Source organism: Mustela nivalis (assembly GCF_964662115.1).
Source record: "Mustela nivalis genome assembly, chromosome: 2".
Classification (NCBI taxonomy): Eukaryota; Metazoa; Chordata; class Mammalia; order Carnivora; family Mustelidae; genus Mustela; species Mustela nivalis.
In genome coordinates, this window is record NC_139021.1 from 114648016 (window position 1) to 114671458 (window position 23443).

The 23443-nt window shown below is 46.8% G+C and overlaps 1 protein-coding gene and 1 long non-coding RNA gene across 2 annotated transcripts in view; one reads left to right on the plus strand and one right to left on the minus strand.

The window, feature by feature from the left end:
- LOC309859896 overlaps nt 1-4980 on the minus strand; it is a 43722-nt gene extending 38742 nt beyond the window's left edge. The window contains exon 1 of the long non-coding RNA XR_014309027.1: nt 4919-4980. This is a non-coding gene — a long non-coding RNA (uncharacterized lncRNA). The remainder of the gene's footprint in view (nt 1-4918) is intronic.
- Nucleotides 3358-23443, plus strand: part of PRKG1 (protein kinase cGMP-dependent 1) — a 1242412-nt gene continuing 1222326 nt past the window's right edge. Inside the window, exon 1 of the mRNA XM_082721092.1 lies at nt 3358-5449. Within this exon, the coding sequence (XP_082577218.1) occupies nt 5184-5449 (266 nt within the window). The 5' untranslated portion in view covers nt 3358-5183. The remainder of the gene's footprint in view (nt 5450-23443) is intronic.

The following is a 23443-nucleotide window of genomic DNA, read 5'->3' on the forward strand; positions in this document are numbered from 1 at the left end:
TTATTTTTCAGAATTTCTAGGAAAAATGATTTTTTTTTTCCAAACCTGTGGATGAGATATCACAGGAAATCATACACAGAGATGCTCTTCCAGTGCGTGGCAGTGTGGGAAAGAGCTCCGAGTACAGCAACAGGACCACATGGCATAAAGCATTTAGCTATTGGTTTCTGAAGGGATGCATTTTTTTCCTTAAACCTACCTATTGCATTTAGCAATAAACGGATGCTAATTTTGAAGTTTAGCTGAGACAACATTCCGTTTTCTGTTTCCATGTTCGAGGTGATTAACGCAGATGTGGGCGTGTTTCAGGACTTCGAGCTTTTATCTTACTTAAGGTGTGACCACACTCCTGGGCGCCAGAACGTGGTTTAGGCGATAATTGTGAAGCCACATCCAGTCTGATGTAGAATTAACTGAAAATGCTCCAAGCTTCTGTTCATCACCAAGTACAAGGTCATCTTTATAGGACCATTTGGACTCCCTTTTAACTCTTTCTTGTCAAAATTTTAAACTCAGCTGGAGCTCAAAGAGGGACGTTGCTCCTAAGAACAGACGGATAATTTAAAAATGTGAGCCAGAGGGAAAGCAGAATTCTCTAGAATCCTTGAAGGTAGAAAGGTGCTCTAGACCCTAGGCAGCTTCCACTGCTCAATTTATGAATGTGGGAAGTGGATCTCTCAGAGGTTTAGGGATTTGCCCAAGAGCACACAGCTTGGGAAGTGACAGAACGGGGACCTAAGATTACATCTTTAGGCTCCAAGTCCAATACTTAGTTCGCTAGTTGCATTCCTTGATGGAAGATGCATCTCAAGGAGTTTTCTGCAAATATTCTTTGTAACCAAGAGAAGTGTTTGGATGTAAAGTATTGGGATTAAAGAGGTGGTTTCAATCCCTACATCTCTTCCCACCCATGCCAGCCACTCCAAAATCTCGAACTCTATCGCTGTTTTTGGTTCTCCCGATTTATCTTCTGCTGCCATCCATGGGACCTCACTCCAACCACCAACCCATGACTGTTCTCTTTGCTGGATCCCTGTAATGTGTATACTAAGGTCACTGTTGTTCCAAGGGTGGGGCCATGGGAGTGGTTCTTCTGCTCAGCAGGAAAGGCAGCAACTGTTCGAAATTAGACCAATGAAATACTTTGGGAAGGAAGAGTATTTTATCACTGACATTGTTGAGAATTTGTGGCATATAATGATAACAAAAAGCAAACTGACTTGTAGTTTAATTTTTTTTTTTTAAATAGACACTGTCCTCCCATTGATTCCCATGACACTGACCTAGTTTAAAGGACAGGAATCCCCCATGAGCTACTAACACCTATAAGGCTTCAAGTTCTTTATAAAGTGTTTTTGGTAGGGGGGATTAGGCGATGTACCATCATAACATTTTGAAAGTACATGCACTTTAAAAAATTTTTTTTGAAGGGCATCTGAGTGGTTCAGCCAGTTAAGTGTCTGCCTTTGGCTCAGGTCATGATCTTGGGGTCCTGGGACTGAGCCTCACATTGGGCTCCCTGCTTAGTGGGGAGGTTGCTTCTCCCTCTCCCTCTGCCCCTCCCCAGCACTGGTTCTCTCTCTCACTTGCTTTATCTCAAATACATAAATAAAATCTTTTTTAAAATAAATAAATTTAACACTGTATGAAATATAGAGCAGATCCCCAAGTATCATAAGGAAAGCAATTTTAGTAAATAGATTGCTTTGCTGAGAAGCCAGAATCTTAGAGCTTTATCTGGATTCATACAGGGTTTTAAATTCCGTGTGTTTCCATTAGTAAAGAACTTTTAGTTCTGCTTGTCACTGGGCTCCCAGTAAAGTGGACATTTTAATACATTTCAGGTTGAAGCAGTCCTGTGTAAGGGATTAAGGGATTAAACCTAGGTCAGATCTGGACATTGTACCCATGGGTGTGATAGCTAATCTGGCTAAGCATCAGTTTCTCCATCTATAAAATGGGAATAATAGAACCTACCTTATAGAGTCATTATGGGCATTAAAATCAGTTGCATAAAGGACTTAGCCCTGTGCTGGCACATATTAAACACTCAATAAATGTTTAGCATCACTTTTGTCATTGTCATTTTGTGGCCAAAAGATTGTGAATTCTTAATTCGTTTTTTTTTTTTTTTTACGATTTTTTACTTATTTATTTGTCAGAGAGATAGAGAGAAAGCGCACAAGTAGGGGGAGTGGTAGGCAGAGGGAGAAGCAGGTACCCTCCAGAACAAGGAGCCCAATGTGGGACTTGACCCCAGGACCCTGGGATCATGACCTGAGCCGAAGGCAGCCGCTTAAAAGACTGAGCCACCCAGATATCCCTAAATTTTTAATTCTTAAAAATGAACTCTGATACAAAATTCAGCATATGTTCTTTATTTCTCTCCAATGAGGAACGTGGAAACCCTAGTATGGGTATTTAAGGACCTAACCTCCCTTCATTGTGGTTAAGATTTTTATTTAGCAAATTTCTCCCAGGGCACTAGATGGCGGCCTTCTCCTTTAGGAAAAAAAGGAAACAGCATAAAATAAAACTCTGGTTTCATTAATACTTTGACTTTGATAGTTGAAACTTACTGCTACAGATTTGAAAGCGAACAACACAGAGTAAAGCCACGTCTTTCACTGCTAAAGGGTAACAGAATCATAGAATTTCTAGATTTTCAGGTTTCAGGCTAGAACAGTGTGTTTGGGAAAACATTGTGTTTGGACTTTGGGAATCCTTGGAGCGACACTTATTAACTTAGGTGACCTTGGAACTTGCCTTTTAAACTCTAATTTTTTTCCTTTATAACGTGAGGTGATTTGGTTAGATGATCTTGTTTCCAGCTTTGAAATGCTATGATTTTTAATAATACTCTTCTACCAGGCTCTCTGTGAAGTGTTCCTTGTACTCTAAATTAAATATTTGTTAAGCCAGTGGACAAGATTTAATGTCAGTGGGTGTCGACATTACTTAAGTTGAAACTGATACATTAAAAACTAATTCTGGCAGATGGGGATGAAATTAGGTTTTGAGGTGTGTGTGGGCGTGTGAAATCTTGGTCTAAAGTTCCTTTTTTAAAAATAAGCAAGGAGGGGCGCTTGGGTGGCTTAGTGGGTTAAGCCTCTGCCTTCAGCTCAGGTCATGATCCCAGGGTCCTGGGATTAAGCCCCACATCAGTCTCTCTGCTCGGTGGGGAGCCTGCTTCCCCCCATTCTCTCTCTGCCTGTCTGCCTACTTGTGATCTCTCTGTCAAATAAATAAATAAAATCTTAAAAATAAATAAGCAAGGAGAAACATTTAAATATATGCCTTTAAGACAATGTAAAATTTGAAAGAACCTGTCCCAGAGTCATTTTGAAACAATTCCTATCTCTTCTGTAAAGCTGAGCTAGAGTTTTGAATGTGACAAAGTTTTTGTTTCTAATGTATTATTTTAAAAGGCCAACTGTTTTGAGCGTTCCTAAAAAGATTCTAGCAGTTTAAATTGCTCATAGATGGAAGCAACAGGATACCAACTATCAACAAGACCAAGAACCCCTTCTCAAATACAAGTAAATAAAGCCAGTCTTCAGCATCTGGTGTGATTAAGAAATTCAGATGTGGCTTGGAATGTTTTTAATTTAAAATAATCAGATGAGTAGAACTGACAGTAAATAATAAAGAAATCTACAGAATAAAATGTATTTTAGGATTTATTTATAAACCAAAGTATATGCCTGCTTTTCCTTAGGTGTTTCAGACAAGGTAGAAAGAATTTTTTTTTTTTTTTTTTTTTTTTAAATAAGCAGTCAGTGCTTAAACCTTGATCTTTCTTTTTTAAGGGAAGTTACTCTTTCAGAGAAAGTGCTTTGGCATCTTAGTCTGCATCTATATCTTTTCCCCTTTAAAAAAAGATATACTATTCTGTTGATCATTACCTGGAGACGTGCTCCCCCCACAGTCACAAACTCACACAATGATTTACGTGAAGAAAAAGGCTCTCCGTGACACACACAACAGATATGGAAAAGAAATTGTATGCATTAGCAAATACTCTGGCTCAAAGAGGTAGAACAGCCCTTTAGCAGAGGGTGAGAGAGTAGACCACAGGTAAGGGAAAAACACAGATCACAGATGCAATTTTCCCCCCAAACTCGCGGGTTAGCACTAGTGGTCACCATTTCTCAACTGTGGGAGCCGATGTCGTGATGTAATTTGTATGCCCAATGCACACATTTTAACTGTAGCAGATGAAATACAATCCAGGCTCTAAGAAGTACAATATGGCCTTCCCCAGACCCCGCCAAACACTGGGCTCAATACCATACATCTATTTCATTCAACTTTCCAACCAGGGGCTCACCATTTCCAGTAAAAATTCCTGCTGAAAAAACTTGGAATTCCTATTGTCCTGTCATTCTTGTTACTTGGGGTCACAAGCACACGGCTGCACAGTAAGAGACACACACGCGCGCGTGCGCGCGCGCACACACACACACACACAAACACACACCCTGCCTCATCCCGAGCAGAAGAGAAATAAAAAGTGAACACAGACATGAATTTATGCAGGTTACGGACTCGAAGGCAGTCTCATATTTCTGAAATATCTCGCACTGTCTCTCACACACACCCCATCAAGTCTTTAGGCTCCGGTTACAAGGGCTGCGTCATCTGCCAGATCACATGGTAATTGTTGCTATTTCCAGGATCAAGTGGCATAAAGCTCCCCCCACCCCACCCCTTCCCTTTGGTACCATATAGCGTGGAAGAGTGATTACTGTGTGATGGGGTGAGCCCGGCTGTCTGGTCCAACCCTGCAGCGGGAAGCCAGGCTTTAGGTGGGGTGGCGCGCGCGGTGTTCTCACGAGCCACTGGGAAAGGGGACGGGGGAGGGGGTCTCAGGGGAGGCCGGGCGGCTCTAATTGGTTTCTCAATGAAAGATAATCACCTAGTCCCCCGAGAGGCTGGGGATTAGCACTCTGCCTCTAGTCTCCGCCGCTTTTAGACGTCTCGTCCTCCCCTCGGAGCTTTCAGCGCCCTCGGCAGAAGGGGCTAGCAGACAACCGCTCCCCGCGCCCGCCGGCCGCTCCGGGGGGCAGCGCAGCCGCGCGCTCGCACTCGGCGCCCCCTCGGCTCCGTCGCCGCGCTCGCCTCCCCCGGCCGGCGTCCGGCCGCGCCCGAGCAAAGTTTCGCGGAGGGGCCCCGGGAGGAAGATGAGCGAGCTGGAGGAGGACTTCGCCCAGATTCTCATGCTCAAGGAGCAGAGGATCAAGGAGCTGGAGACGCGGCTGTCGGAGAAGGAGGAGGAGATCCAGGAGCTGAAGAGGAAGCTGCACAAATGTCAGTCGGTGTTGCCCGCACCCTCGCCGCACATCGGGCCGCGCACCACCCGGGCGCAGGGCATCTCGGCCGAGCCGCAGACCTACCGCTCCTTCCACGACCTCCGACAGGCGTTCCGGAAGTTCACCAAGTCCGAGAGGTAGGCGCGGGCCGGGCGCGGCTTGCCGACCGAGCCCAGGCCCGGCTCGGGCGGGGGGCGCGGGCGCGAGCTGTGGGGAAGGCGCGGGGGCCCCCCCTGCTCGCCGCCGCCGCGCGGAGTGGGGTGCCCCCCGCGGCCCGGGGCCTGGGAAGGGTTTATTTTTATTCCTGCCCGTCACGTGCCGCGCCGGACTCTGCGGGGCTGGGAAAGGCGAGCTCCTCGGGGAGACGCGCCCCGGTGGCGTGGGGGGTGGGGAGGAAGCGGAAAGTTTGCTAGCGCCGCTAACTCGGCTGCCCCGCACCCGGCTGCGGGCGCGCCGCTCTCCGTGCGCGCGGCGCGGCGGGGACGGCCTCGCCGGGACAGAGGCGCGCGTCCCGGGGCCGCAGAGCTCCCCGAGGCGACCCCAGGCCCCCGCCGCGGGGCGTGCGCGGTGGTGCCTCGTCGGTGTCCCGGGGGAGGGGCGGCGGAGGCCGGCCGGGGTCGGGCTGGGCCGAGGGACTGACTCGCCCGGCGCCGGAGCCCTACGGGGACGGTACAGGGGCGTGGGGAGGCGGGACGGGGGCGCGTCTCCGCCGCCGGGATCCGGCCTCCGGGGTGGGGAGACCGGGAGAGGTTTATTCACAGGGTCCCTTCCCAGGCAGCTGTGATGTCAGCAAGAAATGGCAGAGAAGCCCCACTTTCTGGACGTTTGTGTGCAGTGTATGTGCCCCTTCCAGAAGAGCCACACCTGGGGCTGCCCTGAGCTCGGAGGCGGCTCGGTGACCTTGTACCTGGAGCAGCTCTGGGGCTGCTGACCAGCCGCGTTCCAGGGTGGCTTAAGGCGGCCTCCTTGTCTTTCCGCGGAAGCTTTTCCGCGGAAAAGTTGGGGTGAAGAGCGAGGGGAGCTGTTTCTCTGGGCGCCTCCAGGCTCCTTCCTTTCCTCTCCCGGACACTTTAGGAGCCCAGTCCTTGCCATTCGGAGCTGTGTGTCGCGCGGTGGCGGGGCGGGGGGGGGGGGGGCTGGCGACTTTGGCCACAAGTAGGAAGCTCTTGCACTCCCCTCGCCGCCTGCACCGGAGGAGGCTGATCGATTGGCTGCAGCATTAAAACGCCTCTGGACATTAGGGAGAGGAAGTGCAGACTCCAGAGCCCATTACTGGCTTTTAGCCCCTGGAAGCGCCCCGCCGAAAGTGCATTTCGCAGGATATTGAATATTCCATTAGGCGTGCCTTCATGCCCGCCTACCTCTTACTCCTTCCCTCTTAGATCACTTGGTGTCTGAGTTTGGGGCTCTCAGGGGACCCCTTAAATGAGCCGGCACTTGGAGGCCGGCGCTTCTGAAGGGGACGCGTTCTTGTCCAGCGTCCATGGGCCCCCCACTCTGCCTCTGCACCCCTTCCTGGTCTGTCTCTCCTGTGCATTGATTAGTGTTCCTGGGTGGCGGGGATCGGTGGCCCAGGAGGGGTGGGTAGGGAGAGGTGAGGAGCTTTTAGAAGAAGGCCAGGACCTGGGAGTAGGACTGGGAGCAAAACAGGAACCAGCCCGAAAGGATTCTCTTTTGGAACGTTGGGCCCGTTCCCAACCGACGTCTCAGGAGACAGTTTTCAGATTCCTGAGGGACACTCCACTTACACAGTGACACTGTCCACATGGCACCTTTGGGGCAACCCTAGCCGGTGGACCGATGGCCTTTTTCCTGCTGCCAGGCCCAGACTGCAGCCGCCGCTCCTGTCTGGCCTGGCCCTTGATGGGGAAGCGGCTGTCCCGGGCTGGGCTGAGGCTCTGCGCATTCCGAGGCCGTTGCCCTGCCCCTCGCTCAGCAGCTGGAATCAATCTGCCCACCTCCTTAAGGAGCCACTTCAACAGCGGTCACCCGGCAGCTGCTCCCCTCCCTGGCCGACTGGCCGGCCGGGGCTTTAGTGCATTTTTGGAATTTCAGATCCTTGTGTCTCCCCTGTGCCCCTACCAGAAACCAGCGGCCGGCCCTCCGCAGATCGGGGGAGCACCCTCCCGCCCCCGCCCACCAACTAAGGCTGTGCAAGGGCCCTGGAGCAAAGCCTCCCCACCCTGAGTCCACTGTCACTCGGGAGCCTGTTCTCAGAGACGCTTTTATTCTCCTGGAGGAGCAGATCTCTCTGGGAATGAGAGGAGGGTTTGTGTGCACCGGGAGGAAACGGCTGATCTTTGCACACATCGTCCTCCCTTGCCAAGGCCCCATGCCCCCAGCTCGGTGGCCTTAGGGGTAGGAGCCTTCGGCCCCTGCGTGGATCATGCGCAGTAGAGGTCAGCGGGTTTTTGTGTCTAGGGTAAGTCGCAGGAGCCTTTTCCTGCTTCCTCTCTGCCCCAATTTACGCTGGGATTGAGGGTAAACTTTCCCCCACTCAGCACTTAGTTTTTTAGTTTTCAGATGGGAGCCTGGAGTGTATTTTCGGCAAGCTGACTCATTAGAGTTTAAAGGACTTTGACAGGTATGATATATGGGGCGAGTAACCCTTGGAATCAGGTACTCCTCCTACCCCTTAAAGAGACAATAGCAACTTAATTATGGGTCAGACTTTCGTTCTGGTCAAGAAAGGAAGTCCTTTAAACAGTATTTCTCAGATCCAGCCTTTAGCAGCAAACGAGAGGCTCTCAAAAAAAAGCGTATTTTCTACCTTTCAGATACTTAGCTTTGGAGACGAGCTATGTCCTCACCTCTCGCACCTTTTGTGGAACTCTGTGCCATCTGGATGCGCTTGCTGGGGTTGAAGAGACGGCCTTGCTGCACAGCTAAAGCTCATTGGCAGTTGCTATAGAATTTGAGGGATAGCTCTTCATGGGTTCATTTCAAACTTTTCTGGGACATGAAGTTTTTGTACGAACAAGACACGTACATGGAAAGTACAGGAGTCTGTCTGGTGGGCAGAACGATAAAAGCGCATTTGCCTCCAAGCCCTGTTTGAGAAAATGACGGCAATCTAAAATATTTACATAATAGGTGACAAAAATATCTTAAGCGTTTATTGCAGTGGAAGGAAATGGGAGAATTCACTGACTGTTGTAATCAAGTCAGTCCAATTAGCCAGACTTCCATGTGTCCACAGAGGATATACGGCACAGTCTCCATTAAGAATGATGTAAGTATCCAAGGAATGCTTAGATGAAAATTATACTGGGGAAAGGGAAGATCTGAGTGCTCAGCTTAAGTATCAAGTGTACAGTATGATGATCATGTTTAAAAAGGAAGCGTCCGGCTTACTGCAGTTCTCATTTGCAGACCCCATAGAAATGCCCGGTAGGGATCAAGTGATTATCTTGGAAAACTCTAGGGCGATGATGATATTGTGAATTTACATAACACTTTTTGCCCATCAAGTCCAAGTATTTCACATAGTTTTCTGTGAACTTGCAATTCCCTGCGTGTACGTGCCCCACGTCAAGAATTACCTAATATCCTGAATTCTTTCCCTGAGTTTTTTACACACACACCCACACACACACACACCCCTTCATTCCTTATTTTGGCTGCCTGTCTGGCTCCGAGGACTGCAAACAGGTGTTGTTGTTTTTGAAGTAGCTTGAGGGCAGGCTGAAATCAATATTAATCTGTGACAGGGACAACAGATTGTATCCCAAAGACATTCAAGCTATTCTTGTCACAAATCCCTCGATTCTTGGTGATGTAAGTTCATCATTTGGAACTTGAACTTCTCTCCACTGGGACATGAATGCTTGGGGATGGATGCCCCAGAAAGCTCATTGCTTTTGCATCTCTCATTCAATTCAGGTCTGGTTTAACCTTCAGACTAAATCAAGGGATTTGGCCTAGTTTCAACATAAGCCACCTCAATGAAATGAGTGAGTAGCCGCTGAATTCTGGGCCCGACTTATTAATTGTTCATAGAGAAAATCCACCGTGAGATCTCACAGCTAGGAAATGCGAGAGACAAGTTTCAACCCCAAATCTTGACGTTTCTGGAGCCCAGGTTCTATCTAAGCTGCAACATTTTCATCATCTTGGATAGCTCAGGTCCCATCTTGGTAATGGGTAAGTCCTTTCAAATTGAAATAAAAGAACCTTCCCTTGGGCGCCTGGGTGGCTCAGTGGGTTAAGCCGCTGCCTTCGGCTCAGGTCATGATCTCAGGGTCCTGGGATCAAGTCCCCCATCGGGCTCTCTGCTCAGCAGGGAACCTGCTTCCCCCTCTCTCTCTTTGCCTGCCTCTCTGCCTACTTGTGATCTCTGTCTGTCAAATAAATAAAATCTTAAAAAAAAAAAAAAAAGAAAAAGAACCTGTCCTGAATCAGAATAGGATCTTTGTTAGAAGAGTCTTAAGGCCAGCACTCAACTGACCTCCTGAGAAGTGGCCACAAGCCCTTGTGTGCAGCGCACACACTTGGATGTGCTCGTGAGTCTGGGATTTCCTCAGGCAGTCCTGCCCTTGAGCTTGCCATATACCAGTCTTTCCCTTTGCTTCCTTCCCACCTTTCTCATGCCAGAGGCGGAGCTGATAAATAGGATGGTGGTGACCGTGATCTCGGTTGCCTCCTTTGGACATCATTCATTATATCCTTTGCCTTTTGCCTTGCAGACCCCTCATACTATTCCTTCCTCTCTACCAGTCCTCCCATCTAAAGGTGTCTATTACAAAGTAACAGTATCTTGCTATATTAACCGGTTATCCTTTCCAGAATAACATAGTTTAACAGCTTCTGGGAGAGGACATTGATATAGTTTGCTCAGATGAGTGACAGCTATGACAAGAGATTAAGGGGATTCAGGCTGAGGAGGACAGGGAAGATGTTTTGTCAGCGTCCCGGGGTCTCCCCACATGTCATTGGAAGAGGACAGATTCTGAGCATAAGCACCTACACCTCCTTTTGGTCAAAGCTGTACCCAGCTTTTAGTGGCGGAGAAAACAGAGCAAATTGTCCCGGAAGTGCCTTTTAAAGAATCACAGAAAGGGGACCCGAAAGATAGTTCACATTTCGGAATTTTGCATCAGGACTAGACTTGGTGAATTGATATCTTTGGCTTATCATCTGTCTGGGCTGCTGCTTTAAGACCGATTCACTTTGCTTCGAGGCTGGCTCCGGGTCTGGAAGCATGTACATTTTCCAGATGGATTTGTAATATACCAGGAATTCCTGCTCCATTTGAATCATTGATCTCTGTGTGGGTTGAAAGTTCACATTTAATCACTCATTTAATCACACATTCATTAGAAATTGGACTGACCCTCATGAAATGATTTCTAACAGACCCGAAAAGAACAAACCACGTCCAACCTTCTTCCTCTTTCCCTAAGTGCCCTCTCTCCCTGTGGTGTGGGAGACGCCGAGGATGCATTGAAACCCTCTTTCTTCATCAGATTTTCAGGTGATTTCAGAGCTGCACGAATACTTATTTTCCTTTGCCGTTGAGAACGGGCTTATCAGAGTGCAGGACCCTACCTTATCTCGGATTCTTGTAGCACTTGGACGTTGCTGGGAGCTTGGAGATAAACCAGGGATAGCATATCCTGTTTCACAAAAGTGAAAGCTCAGAAGTTTGGGAATCGTCAAAAAGGAGTCCTGACCTTGAGTCTACCTTTGTCGGTGCCATGCTGTTGGGTCCCCACATGTGTATGTGTGTGTCTATGTGTGTGTACCTGTACCTACACACACACACACATGCACACGCACACGCACACACACACACACTGCCACTTGATTTGTTTTATGACTTTATAGTCATATAGTTCTTATTCTGAAATTCCTCCAAGCTGGCCCAAATCAGTTTTTTCTAGAATGGAAGGTTTACTTCTTGGCTGTTAAATTAAAAAAAAAAAAAAAAAAAAGAAGAAAGAAAGAAAAAAAAAAGATAGAGAGATAGACCCACCTTGCGGTTTGTCAAGTACTTGCATTTGGTACTAGGCACAGGGCCCAAGATTGCCTCCCAGAACCGGCTCTAAGAACCAAGCTTGGTCGCTCCTTGTGGAAATATACCTTCTCCTTTTACCCACTGAGGACTTTTCACTTCCTTTTCTTTGTTCTTGGGTCAGACTGTGTTGTCTCTCTCTCTTTTGGGTCCTCATGTTTCCCTCTTCCAGGTTAACGTTAGTCTGTGAGTCCCACCGGACTGGTTTCAGTGGCAAAAATCATAAAACAACAGAGAACAGAGTTCTTGCTCAAAATGCTACTCTCAGCTTTTAAAAAAATCTATCCTAACTTCAAGCAATTCAGGTGTTAGACAATGTGAATTTCCTAAAGTTTAAAATAAATGCCTATTGTTCATTTTGAAATAGAAAATGCTTTGAAATAGTGGCTCTATTAAAAAAAAAGGGTATTTCCAGAAACTGTATATCTTTGAAAAAGTCTTGTTTTATTATATGAAGACAGATGGTGGTTGTCGTCTCCTTACTTTGCTTAGAGATCTAAAACAACAAACTCTTAAAACTCTTAACCTTACTTCTCGCTGCTCACTAAACATTATTGGGGGATCGCAGACTTCATGTTGCTTTATTCTAAATCCTTCCGTATTGTTTCCTATATATGGGTGTGATAGAAACCCATGCTTCCTGGGGAAATAGACTAGTTTTAAATCCAATCAATATAAAGTTTATGGAGGCTAAAAAGTTTCAAAATTCTATGTGTCATTTGTCCTGTCCCATGACTAGACTAGCTGTGTTTGCTGTGTGTTTATCTGTTTTTAGTGCATGCTCGTTTGACATATTTTTGGAACTTAGTCCCAAAAGGTTGCTATGTTGATACCAGGAGCTGATTTGAGTTGACTCTGTCAGGCGAAGGGACTCATTGATAGCATCTCAAGGGGATAACCGGGTGGGACTGGTTTCATCCGAGTGTTGATCTGTGGAGCTGATCCGATAAGACACCTAACAGGAATTGCTTGTTGGTTTAAACTTTGCACTCGTGATATAGATGATCCAACAATCGTTCTCCACTGATTCTCTCAGATTGGCTGCTAGTTCAAACTGTCCTTCCTTTCTCGTCCATATCAGAGAGGGCTTTGAAGCGTGTTTTTATCCTCAGTTTTTTCGAGCACTCTGATCCCACGTGCTGCGGTAATGCTTCTCGTGAACCTTGCAGGGATCCCAGAAATACTCCTGTTTGCCGCTCACGAGTATCTGTAGGTCTGTTGACTGCACTATATGCTACTATTATTGTCTGAGGAGCAAATCTGAAGCTGAAGCCTTTGTGCATCCTGTGGCCACCAGGAACGTGGCTGCAGATGCCCTCAAATTCTCAAAATAGAACATTCTTTTATATCTCAAGTTGTAAACCCCCCTGGGTCGAAACTGGGTCTGTCCACAGTAAAAATTTCAACCAAATAAACTCCTCAGCTTTCTTTTTCCCCATCTCCCCCCTCCCCCAGGCTGATTTTTGGAGAAAGGGTAAAGAACCACACGTACCTAGAATGTGTCAAAAGTGAGCAAGCGAAACTTAACAAAACTAAACAAGAACCAAACCTTCTGGAGAGTCACAACAGTTCCTATTCAGTCTGCTCTCCTCATAGAGAATAAGACGGCTCTAAAACAGTCATTGCAGTGTCCTCTGTATTCCTCAGGCAGGCTCCAGCTGTGGGGTCCCGCCAGTATTTGACTGGTTGGAGGTTAAAATGAATCCATGATAGCTTGAGTCACAATTTGTGAATTACTTGTGTCTTAGGAAATAGGAGCGCTCCCAGGCGTCTCTCGGGAGAGCCCGTTCCCGGCATTCTGCTGGGCTTTCTGGGCTGGCTGGATTGCAGATACAGGCAGGAAGTTGCATGTCACCCACAGGCGCTGCTGGTGTTCACAAGAGAGTGTTGCACGTGGGAACGTCACCCGTCTCGTGAGTCACAGCAGGAAGAATGTCTGAGAACTTCTGAACTGAACCATGCCCCTAAAAAGTCAAGAGTCTTGACCCGGTGACCCTCAAAGCTACTTAAAAACAACGGTTGTTAGATTTCCTCTGCTCTCCTTAAACTTAGCACGTCTACTGCAGAGGGACGTGTCCCCAAGTGCGATGGTTCTGGTCTTGGCGGCACCAGGGCTGTCTCTGGGCGGTGCACGAGGGAGTTTATTGTATATGAACAATCGGGAATTTCACTGAAGGTTTGAGGAAAACATGTAACAGGCATATCAAAGCCATGCTGTGTGGTTATTATTGCTTATGATAAGGCTAAGTTTTAAGAAAAAAGTCTAAACATATCAACGGTGTATTGATGGGTATACAGAAGAGGATGGGGAAAGATTTTTTAGAGTCATTTTCTTTTTTCTTTTTTTCTTTTCTTAACATTTTATTTATTTGAGAGAGAATAAGAGAGAGAGCACAGGCAGAGGGAGGAGCAGAGGGAGAAGCAGACTCCCCGCTGAGCAGGGAGCCCAATGCGGGACTCGATCCCAGGACCCTGAGATCATGACCTGAGCCAAAGGCAGATGCTTAACTGACTGAGCCCCCAGATGCCCCTTAAAGTCATTTCCAACAAGGAATGAAGCAGATTGTTTTCATGCTTGTTTCCTTACTCATCCCTTTTCTGTTCTGGAAGATTCTAGCTACGTGTGTTACCTGGGTGCTCGTCTCTGGTGACTCAGTTTCTCCACCCGAGTTAGAGGAGTGACATAGAGCTAGACAGGAATGGTGACTTTTATAAAATAGACTCTTGCTCTATTTTAAGAATTATTCACTCCAATATATCCTCAGAAAAACATTGGATTTCCCACCAGATTTATGAATTTTCTTTGCCATATCCCTCCAGGGCCCACAGTTGACCAGGACAGGTGGGGAAGAATAAAGGATGCTGGGACCCAGTCCCCATCTGGCCCGGGGCCCTGGGACACTCTCTCCTGGAGCACAATGTGGCTTCCCTACTCCCCACCAGGGCTCCTCCTTGGATCCTGAGACATCTGTGGCCGTGAAGGGTGGCATGGCATTTATAGACAGAAAGACATGTTTGTTGGTTGGTTGGTTGGTTTCTTCCTTTCTTTCTTTCCTTTCTTCCATCCTCTCTCACTCCCTCTCTCTTTCTTTTCTTCTTTCTTTCTTTCTTAAAACGCAATTTGGAAACAGTTTGGGAGGGAAAACCTTTAAAAAAAAAAAAAAAAGAGACAGGGGCGCCTGGTGGCTCAGTGGGTTAAAGCCTCTGCCTTCAGCTCAGGTCATGGTCCCAGGGTCCTGGGATCGAGCCCTGCATCGGGCTCTCTGCTCCTCAGGGAGCCTGTTTCCTCCTCTTTCTCTGCCCGCCTCTCTGCCTACTTGTGATCTCTGTCAAATAAATAAAATCTTAAAAAAAAGAGAGAGACAAATTTATTTTCCTGTATTTCTATATTTCATTGACTTGTAGGAAACTAGATTAATCTAAACGAGGAGAAAGCCTTTTTTAAAAAACTTACATTAAAGAGAATGGCTTAGTGGAAAAATGAGAAAAATACGTGGAAAAAGGAGGGCATGTACAGGCAGGAGGAGGAGTTAACCCCAGTGCCGTCTTCTTTCAGAGAATAATGCAGACCGTCCCCCCCATCTACTAAAGAAAGGGAATCCTTAAGATCTGGATGTAGGTGCCCTCCAAAAGATACAGAGAAAAAACCATGCAGAGAGAGAGGAGGGAGAGAGGGAGAGGGTGAGATTTCAAAATTGACCACAAGATGGCAGCAGAAGTACAATATTTAGGCAGTTGGATCGCTCCTAGCTGGGACTGGCCTTTGGTTGGGTGTGGAAAACCTATTCCCAAACATACAACTTTCTTAATGTTAGCGTTCGCGTCTTTGGAAAGTGTTATCATTGAATGCATTTGGTATGACCGTTTCCCAATCAGGAGTGATTTCAGGGAATGTATCGAAAAAGCCAGAGCACCGTGTGCTTCTGCCTTTTTTGCCTTTAACAAAAGGGAGACAGCACGCTCGGCACAGAGAGGTCTTTGAACATTAATATCGGTCTGAGGGAAATTCCTAAAACCCCTTTGAGGCCTCTGGGCTCAGATTTGCCCGAGACAAGACAACCGAGAGAAATAACGGAAAATTAATAGTAGTAAGAAATATATGCGTGAGGAGACAAGGTTGAGATTTTCCCACTCCCTTCTTCTCCCAAAAGAACTAAAGGACACTTATTATAGGAAAAAAGAGCAGTTTTTAGGGGAAACTTCTACTGGCTTCTATTAGGTTATTTGATCTTCTTGGTGCTTCTGTGATTTTAGAACGTCATTAAGTAAATCTTCATGTGGCCCCTCGCGGGGTGAGGTCCTTCTTAGAAAAACATTTGAGTGATCTAGTTAGTGATTATTTATACACATCTAAATATTTGCAAGAGAAAAACGACTTTTTTTTCCCCCCCTGGGGTGCCCTAAATAGCAAGTGCCTTTCAACGATTTTAGGGGAAAAGAAACTGGTGTAGTCTGACCTGCCGCAAAGGGATAAATTGTGGCCACATCTAATGGACTGGACGTTTTTGAATCAATAATCCCTTGGAAAGGGCCATTCAGACTTCCTGTAAATCGCTGTTTCAGTCAGTCTGTGACCTCTCTCCTGCGAATGCCCCCCAGGGGACTGGAGGGGACGACGCAGTCTTGCTGATGGCATCCTTTGTGATTTGACGCTGAGGAGTAATGTACTTATTTTGGTCTGTCTCAGTAACCAAGGGTCCGTGCCAACATGAAGCTGTACTCTGGGTCAAAAGAAGTCAGTTTTGAACTGATGCGATGATTTGGCCTCTTTAATGGGTTCCTTTGCTCAGACACCATGTCAGGTTGTACTTAGATAAGCTTGCAAGGGGGGACGTAGAGAAAATTTAGCACACTGCCCATCCTGTTTGACAGCAAATTGCCTTTGTGAGACGGGTTTTGAAGCCCTGCGATGCATTTATTTGAAGCTGTCAGCACCTAAAACATGCTCTCTGGGGCAAGAATTTATGTTTTTTCTGGGCAAGGGAGGAAAGTATCATGTAGCATAGGACCCTGAGAGTGGACAAAGGGTAGCTAGAATGTAGGGGATTCTCTGTGCTGTGTTCAGGACAGAAAAAGCAAAGCTGGTCGCTGTTAGACGTGGAGAAGCAGGAGGTAAACAGTGTGACGTTTTGCTTTCTCTGATGGTCTTGGTGTGTTAATAAGGCAAGACTGATTCCCCAAGGAGAGAGGCAGGGTTTGAGGTCGCCTGCCTTGAATTTGGGGTTATCCAGCCTCACTGCCTGGCTCAGGGCATCACTGGGCTGTCCTCAGGGGCGGAGACCCGCCCTGGGCTTGCTGTGGCTTTGATAGGAGAGCAAGCCCTGAGAGACGCTTCCTTCTTTCTCACCGTGTTCATACTCGCCGTGTTTGAATCTGGATATGCTTTTTGATGCTTAAGAACATGGACCACATCTCAGATTTGCTGACTTTCATCTTTTCTTAGGGTGTGTCTACTTCCTTGATTTTTTTTTTAAGATTTTATTTATTTATTTGAGAGAGAGTCAGAGTGCGCAAGCAGGTGGGGGGTGGTGTCAGAGGGAGAGAGAGAAGCAGATTACCCCGCTGAGCAGGGAGCTTGATGGAGGAGGGGGTGGGCTTCATCCCAGGACCCCGAAAGGTCATGACCAGAGCTGGAGGCAGGGGCTAACAGACTGAGCCACCCGGGCACCCCTCCTTGATTATTTTAATTGCCAAAGTAACGCATGCTGGTTGTCAGACAATAAAAGGTAACATTTAATATCCGCCCCCACCCCACATTCCCCACTCGTGCTCTGCAGACAGACAGTGTTTGCCTTTCTGTATGTTTATGCAAACCTTTGTATAGAAAGAACTTTCCTGCCCATTTGGAGTTTTTTTGTTTGTTTGTTTGTTTGTTTCTTGCTTGTTTTTCTAACTGAAGTGGAATTATTCTGTAATATTCCTCAGTAAACTGCTGGGTTGTTTTGTGTGTGTGTTTTGTTTAGTTGTTGTTGTTGTTGTTTTTGTTTTGTTTTGTTTTTGTTTTTGCTTACTAATAGCTCCTAGGGTTCTTTCCAGATCAGTCCGTATTGGTTTTTTTTTAATGGCCATGCCATGATTCCGTAGTATCCGTGTACTCCCGCTTACGGAGATGGACGGTTATTTGTTTTGTTTGTTTGTTGGCAGGCGTAAACAACGCTGCCACTGATATTCTCATACACATTTTCTCAACTGTCTGTTATTTACATATAGGAGTAAATTCCCCAAACTGAGCGTGCTCGGTCAGAAAAGCTGCTAATTTTCAGTGTGACTTCTTTAATTTATGTGATTATGCAGTCACTTGCCATGTCAGAAAAATGAGCCCTCGCCCTCTCTAGTAAAAATAAAAGGCATACTGGTGTCATCAATGCAATTAATTTTCGACATTAAAGAAAAGAATTTTGGGGGCGCCTGGGTGGCTCAGTGGGCTAAAGCCTCTGCTTTCGGCTTAGGTCATGATCCCAGAGTCCTGGGATCGAGCCCCACATCAGGCTCTCTGCTCAGCAGGGAGCCTGCTTCCTCCTCTCTCTCTGCCTGCCTCTCTGCCTGCTTGTGATCTCTGTCTGTCATATAACTAAATAAAAAATCTTTAAAAAAAAAAAAAGAAAAAAATGAAAAGAATTTTTAAAAATCGGGTAAGGACCATAGCAGTCATGTGTGGAAAGTTCTTATTTATTTCTTTTTCTATACTCGAGCTGCATTCATGAGAACACTCTTTTTGAAGCCATGTTTGCTTTTCACATTTATAAAGTCCATATTGTGCTTTTGGCTTGCTATTTTTTTTTTCTTCTCTAACGTGGAAGAAAAATCCTACATTTCTACAATGTAATGATTTTGCAAGTAAGAATAAAATTGTTTGCATATACTGTTCTTAAATAACTAGAATCCTTCTTTAAGGGTTACAGTGATTTGTTTTTCTTTCATCAAAATACATTTTTGATACTTGGAGGATTCTGAGGAACTTGCTCCCACTTGGGAAAATAACAAATTCCAAGTCACTCAGCTACATTTTTTTCTTTGAAGGCCAATGGGAAGATTTGGACATATATGGTGCTGGAACTACTCAGTGCAGCTTTCTTTTTATAGGATGGCAACTTCTGGTAGAGTTTTGTTTTCTTTCCTTTTTTTTTTTTTTTTTTCGATCATTGTTATGATATTGGACTAGATTTACTAAAAGAGAGCCTTGCAAATATTTATTTGGGGTCAAAATTCAGACATATTCATGGTAATCAATCGTGGGATTGACGCTATAAAGGGAAATGCTTTTCGGAGAGTAGGAAGCACAAATTTCAGAAATTTTAGCTCCATCTTACAGAGAAATGATCCCTGCACGTGTCATGATAGTGAGACAGGGGGCTTTGGAGTCATGGACCCAGGATAGAACTCTGGTTCTCCTTCACACTGGCCTGGTGATTTTCAGGAAATGACTTCTCTCTCTGAGTTTTGGTTTCCATGTCTGTAAGATAGGGCTAATGATGCTTCTCCCCACAGGCTCTGTAGAAGGGAGATACTCCATACCTGTTTGTGGAGTAACAGGACCGAAAGCAAGTGCAAAGTGTTAGGTAAGCTTGCTAGCCAGTGTGTGCCAATGCCAGGCTAACAGGTTGTAGGGATTTTTAAAAACTTCAGTTCTGGTATTAGCAATTACAGAACCTCGGGCCTAGAAAGGATTTTAGGAGATAACTCTGCCCATCCCCACTGATTAACAAAACATTAACGGCAAAGGAACTGAGCAGACATGTAGAGGTTCAGAGAGAGGTGATTTGCTCCAGCCGTGATGCTTGTCTGGGACGGTGCCACCCACGCCTCCTCTTCGCCGCGAAGCCCTCCTTACACTGTCCGGAAGATCCGCAGTGACGAGCGAAAGGCAGGAAACTAGACTTTTATGAACCAAGACACAAGTGGAAAGCAGGTGGGCAGAATGTTGTTTCTGTGTTTTCAGAAAAAATATAAAACATACGCAGATGACCTCTCGATCATAGGTGCGCTGAGTGCCCAGGGCGGCATCCTGACGACTGGAAGCCCCCTTGTGTAAGTTTCTTCCAGGTCGTGGGTTGGGATGAATCACGGCCGGGGACTGCCTATGAGGGCTGATGAGATGGCGGAGACACAAGTGAGTGCCTCTGCTCTCTCAGGCTCTGGGAGAGACGGGATGCTCAGGGGAGCTTCTCAGAGTGGAGGGTCCCGCGCAGCAGGAGCAGCTCCACGCCAGGGGTTAGTGACAGCTGTCCTACTCCCTCAGCCGGAAGCTCCTTCCTCAGGGCCCTGTCTGTCCTGCTCTTGTTACTCATCCTTGTTCAGTGCTCCCGAGTGGTAACTTTCCCTGATCAGTGGAGCTGCGGGGCTGGAGACTTGGGTGGGGATCTTTCGTAGCTACTGTAGCAGAACAGTAGGCTTGACCTGACGAGCCCAAAGCCTGGAGGGTCCAAGTGCCTTTGCTGAGCTTCCCTGTGCGTGTGTCTGTCTCCCCCAGTCAACACAAAGCTTGCACATCTCTATGTTCCCAGCGCCCGTTTGCAAGTTACAGGCTGATAGGGACTCTATCTGAACTTGGCAGTGGACACACATACTATTCCCGATTTTATTTCAGTGTGATGTGAGAAGGTGTCTGAAGTATGCAGGAGACCCCAAGCTGGGATCTTTCTGTCCTTCCCCATCGGCCTGCAGCGGGGATCCTAGCCTCAGTGCCCTCCACAGCCACAGATCTCATCAGGCTTGTGGAAAGCAGTAAGTGAGCTCGGGCACGTAGTGATGGTTCGGTGAACGCCTCCCACGGCCATTCAGTAAGTGTGAGGTCCCATTGTTGTTATTCATGTTTTCTGAGTTCATCCACCAAGTATATAATGACTTTTGACTCCAGACCCATTCAGCGTCTTCCCTGACTTCTAACTCCAAACTTGGTTTTTCATTCTGCTGGTTAGAATAGCTCTGACCCAATTTTCGGAGTCATTTCCCGAATCGCAGATGGCACTCTGACAGGCTATATTTAGGGCTTATTTTTCATTCATGGTGTCGTCTCGGCTCTTTCTACAAACCTCACGCCCTCCTCTCCACCCCATCCTATCAGAAACCTGAGGCTCTTGGACTAGCTTTCGCTGTGTTATGGGCCCCCCCGACAGTTACCGGCTCTCTGGGTGAATATCCCGGGGGCGTCTCAGATTCCGAACTGCATCCTAATCCCTGGGAACTCTTCCTAAAATTCACTTTCTTTCTTTCTTTCTTTTTTTTTTTTTTAAAGATTTTATTTATTTATTTGACAGACAGAGATCACAAGTAGGCATAAAGGCAGGCAGAGAGAGAGAGAGAGGAGGAAGCAGGCTCCCTGATGAGCAGAGAGCCCGATGCGGGACTCGATCCCCAGGACCCTGGGATTATGACCTGAGCTGAAGGAAGAGGCTTTAACCTACTGAGCCACCCAGGCACCCCTAAAATGCACTTTCTGATTGGGCAGGTCTGGGGAGGGGCCAGAGGCTGTGTATCTGATGTGAGCTGAAGCCACTGGTCCTCAGATTCTTTTTTTTTTTTTTTTAAGCTTTTATTTATTTATTTGAAAGACAGAGATCACAAGTAGGCAGAGAGAGAGAGGCAGGCAGAGAGAAAGGAAGCAGGCTCCCTGCAGAGCAGAGAGCCCAATGCGGGGCTCGATCCCAGGACCCTGAGATCATGACCTGAGCTGAAGGTGGAGGCTTAACCCACTGAGCCACCCAGGTGCCCCGGTCCTCAGATTCTTAACGTGGCCGAGGATCGGCCAAGGTTTTCTCTGGCCAGTGCCTTCCTCTTTTCCTTCTTCTTCCTTTTTTCCCCATACACGTTTTTTACACAAATAAAAGACACATGAATGCAAACAAACATGTTCACGATGCATGAACCTGGGTCACGATGTAAGATCGACTCCTTACCTGAGGAAGCCATGATCTGAGCCAGGAGGAGGCGTTCTGGTGTTCTTTCCCCTTCCAGACAGTAAGTCCGCACAGCTCTGCGTTGTACAGGCTGAGAGGGGAGGCTGCACTTGAGTTTAAAGCCCCTAATATCTTGGTCACGTTACTTCACCTCCTTGAACTTCAGTTTCCTGTCTGCACAACGGAGAGAAAAAGGCCCCCACCTGAACTGATACAGAAGACCGGGGGTAAGCTTGCAGGAAGTGATTTCCACGGCCTTCGTGGTTTAAGGGGTAGTGTTCCGGGGACAAGTCAAATTTGTCCCCAAATGACTAATTTGGCCCAGAAAGATCTTCAGTTCAGATAAAATGGGGAAGTGAGAATCCCTCATCCAGCCTCGGTAAGAGCTTCTCGTGTGCAACGCCCTTCATTGCCATGGCCTCATCTGCTGTTCTCAGCAATGCCATGTTTCTTCGTGGGCTCTGCGTGCATGGGGAGACTCATCCAAACGCATGAAGTGGTTTCTTCAGAGGCTTGCTGGCCCAGGACTGTCTGGATCTTTGGCTCCAGCTGTGTATTAGCTCTATCCACAGCAGGTGCACAAGGAGGAGTAAGTATAAAGGAAAATGGCCCCGTGGAGACCTCTGGCCATCCTGACCATTCCAACACCCAGGGGCCCTTCAACCAAATTACGTGAAGACCTCTAGTGTAAACCTCTAGCTAGGTTTCCTTCTTCTTCCTTTTTTCCCCATACACGTTTTTTACACAAATAAAAGACACACGAATGCAAACAAACATGTTACAGGAGATTCCCAGGTTCTGTCTCAACAGGTTCTGACTTCATAGGCTTGGGAATTTGGGGACCAGGACATTTTCCAGACCGTCCTGGAGAACGGTCTCTGTAGGCGAATCCTGGTTCCCATGGGCTGCTGTAACAAGTCACCACAGACTGGGCAGCCCAACACAATAGAAGTTTGTTCTCTCATGGTTTTGAAGACCAGAGGTGGGATTCCAAAGTCAGCAGGGCGGTGCTGTCCCCGAAAACGCTGAGGGAGGAAGCTTCCTGTGCCTTCCTCTCCTCTGGCAGCTGACTGCAATCTTGGGCATTCCTTGGCCTGCAGGTGTGTCCCTCTGGTCTCTGCCTTTGCTCACTTGGCTGTCTCCCTTCTGTGTGTGTCTGTGTCCAGATTCCCCTCTTCTCATCAGGGCAATAGCTGTGCAGGCCACCCTTACCCAGGACAACCCCGCTTGATTACATCTGCCAAGACCTGATTTCCAGCTAAGGTCATGTTCAGAGGTTCTGCATGGACATGAGTTTTGGTGGCAGGGGTGGGGGAGAGGGGAATAGTCAACCCAGCACAGTATACCATCTGTTTTAAAAAATGTCTCCTTTAAGGCCGGGATATAAAGCTGGGACTTCTGCAGTCTGCTGAGCCCTGTGGGAAAGAGGTTTTAGATGAGACAAGGGGTGAAGGGCATTCCTAGGTAATGATGCGGGGTTTCCCAGAGGTTTGTCCCCTGCCATTCCCATCTGCTCTCTCCTCCCCCTGCCCCTTCTCTTATCTTTCACAAGACCCAGTTGTTGATTGATAGTCCTTTGGTTCAGATGAAAGTATTAGTCTCTCATGGTTCCAGGAAATGTCTTGGATCTCTGATGGCTTATGGCTCTCTTGTTTGCGCAGTATGGGTTTTATGAAGATTTACGGGGAACCAAAATTGGGCTTAAAATGAGAGGCAACCGGTGATTTTCATTTCTGTAGACTGTAGTTTTCCTACGTGTAATTTTAGGGGGACAGAAACTTTCATGCTGTCATTTCAACACTTTACTTCTCTATAATTTTGGTAAATTGTTTCCTTAGGTTACAAAGAACAAGTAGAATAAACCTCAGATATGCTTAATTACGGTCAAGACAAGTTGTCTTTGGCACATTTATCTAAGCAGTGTCAAAATGCAAACTAATTTTGAAACGCTCAAAATTACACATCTTAAAACAACAGGGTTATGTGTGGGGAAAAAAAATACTTTTTAAGTTGGCATTATTTTATATATTTAAAAATCAGATTTCAGTACTTCTCCCACTTTTACCCCAAGCTGAAGTACGCACACGTATACTTTGTAACCTAACTGCTTTTCGTTAATGTGGCCTATAATAGGAATTGTATTTCTACCACTAAGTATTTAAACTCCCTCTTAGACGTTTAAGAACATCTCAAGAGACAGCGCAAATTAACTAGTCTTATTG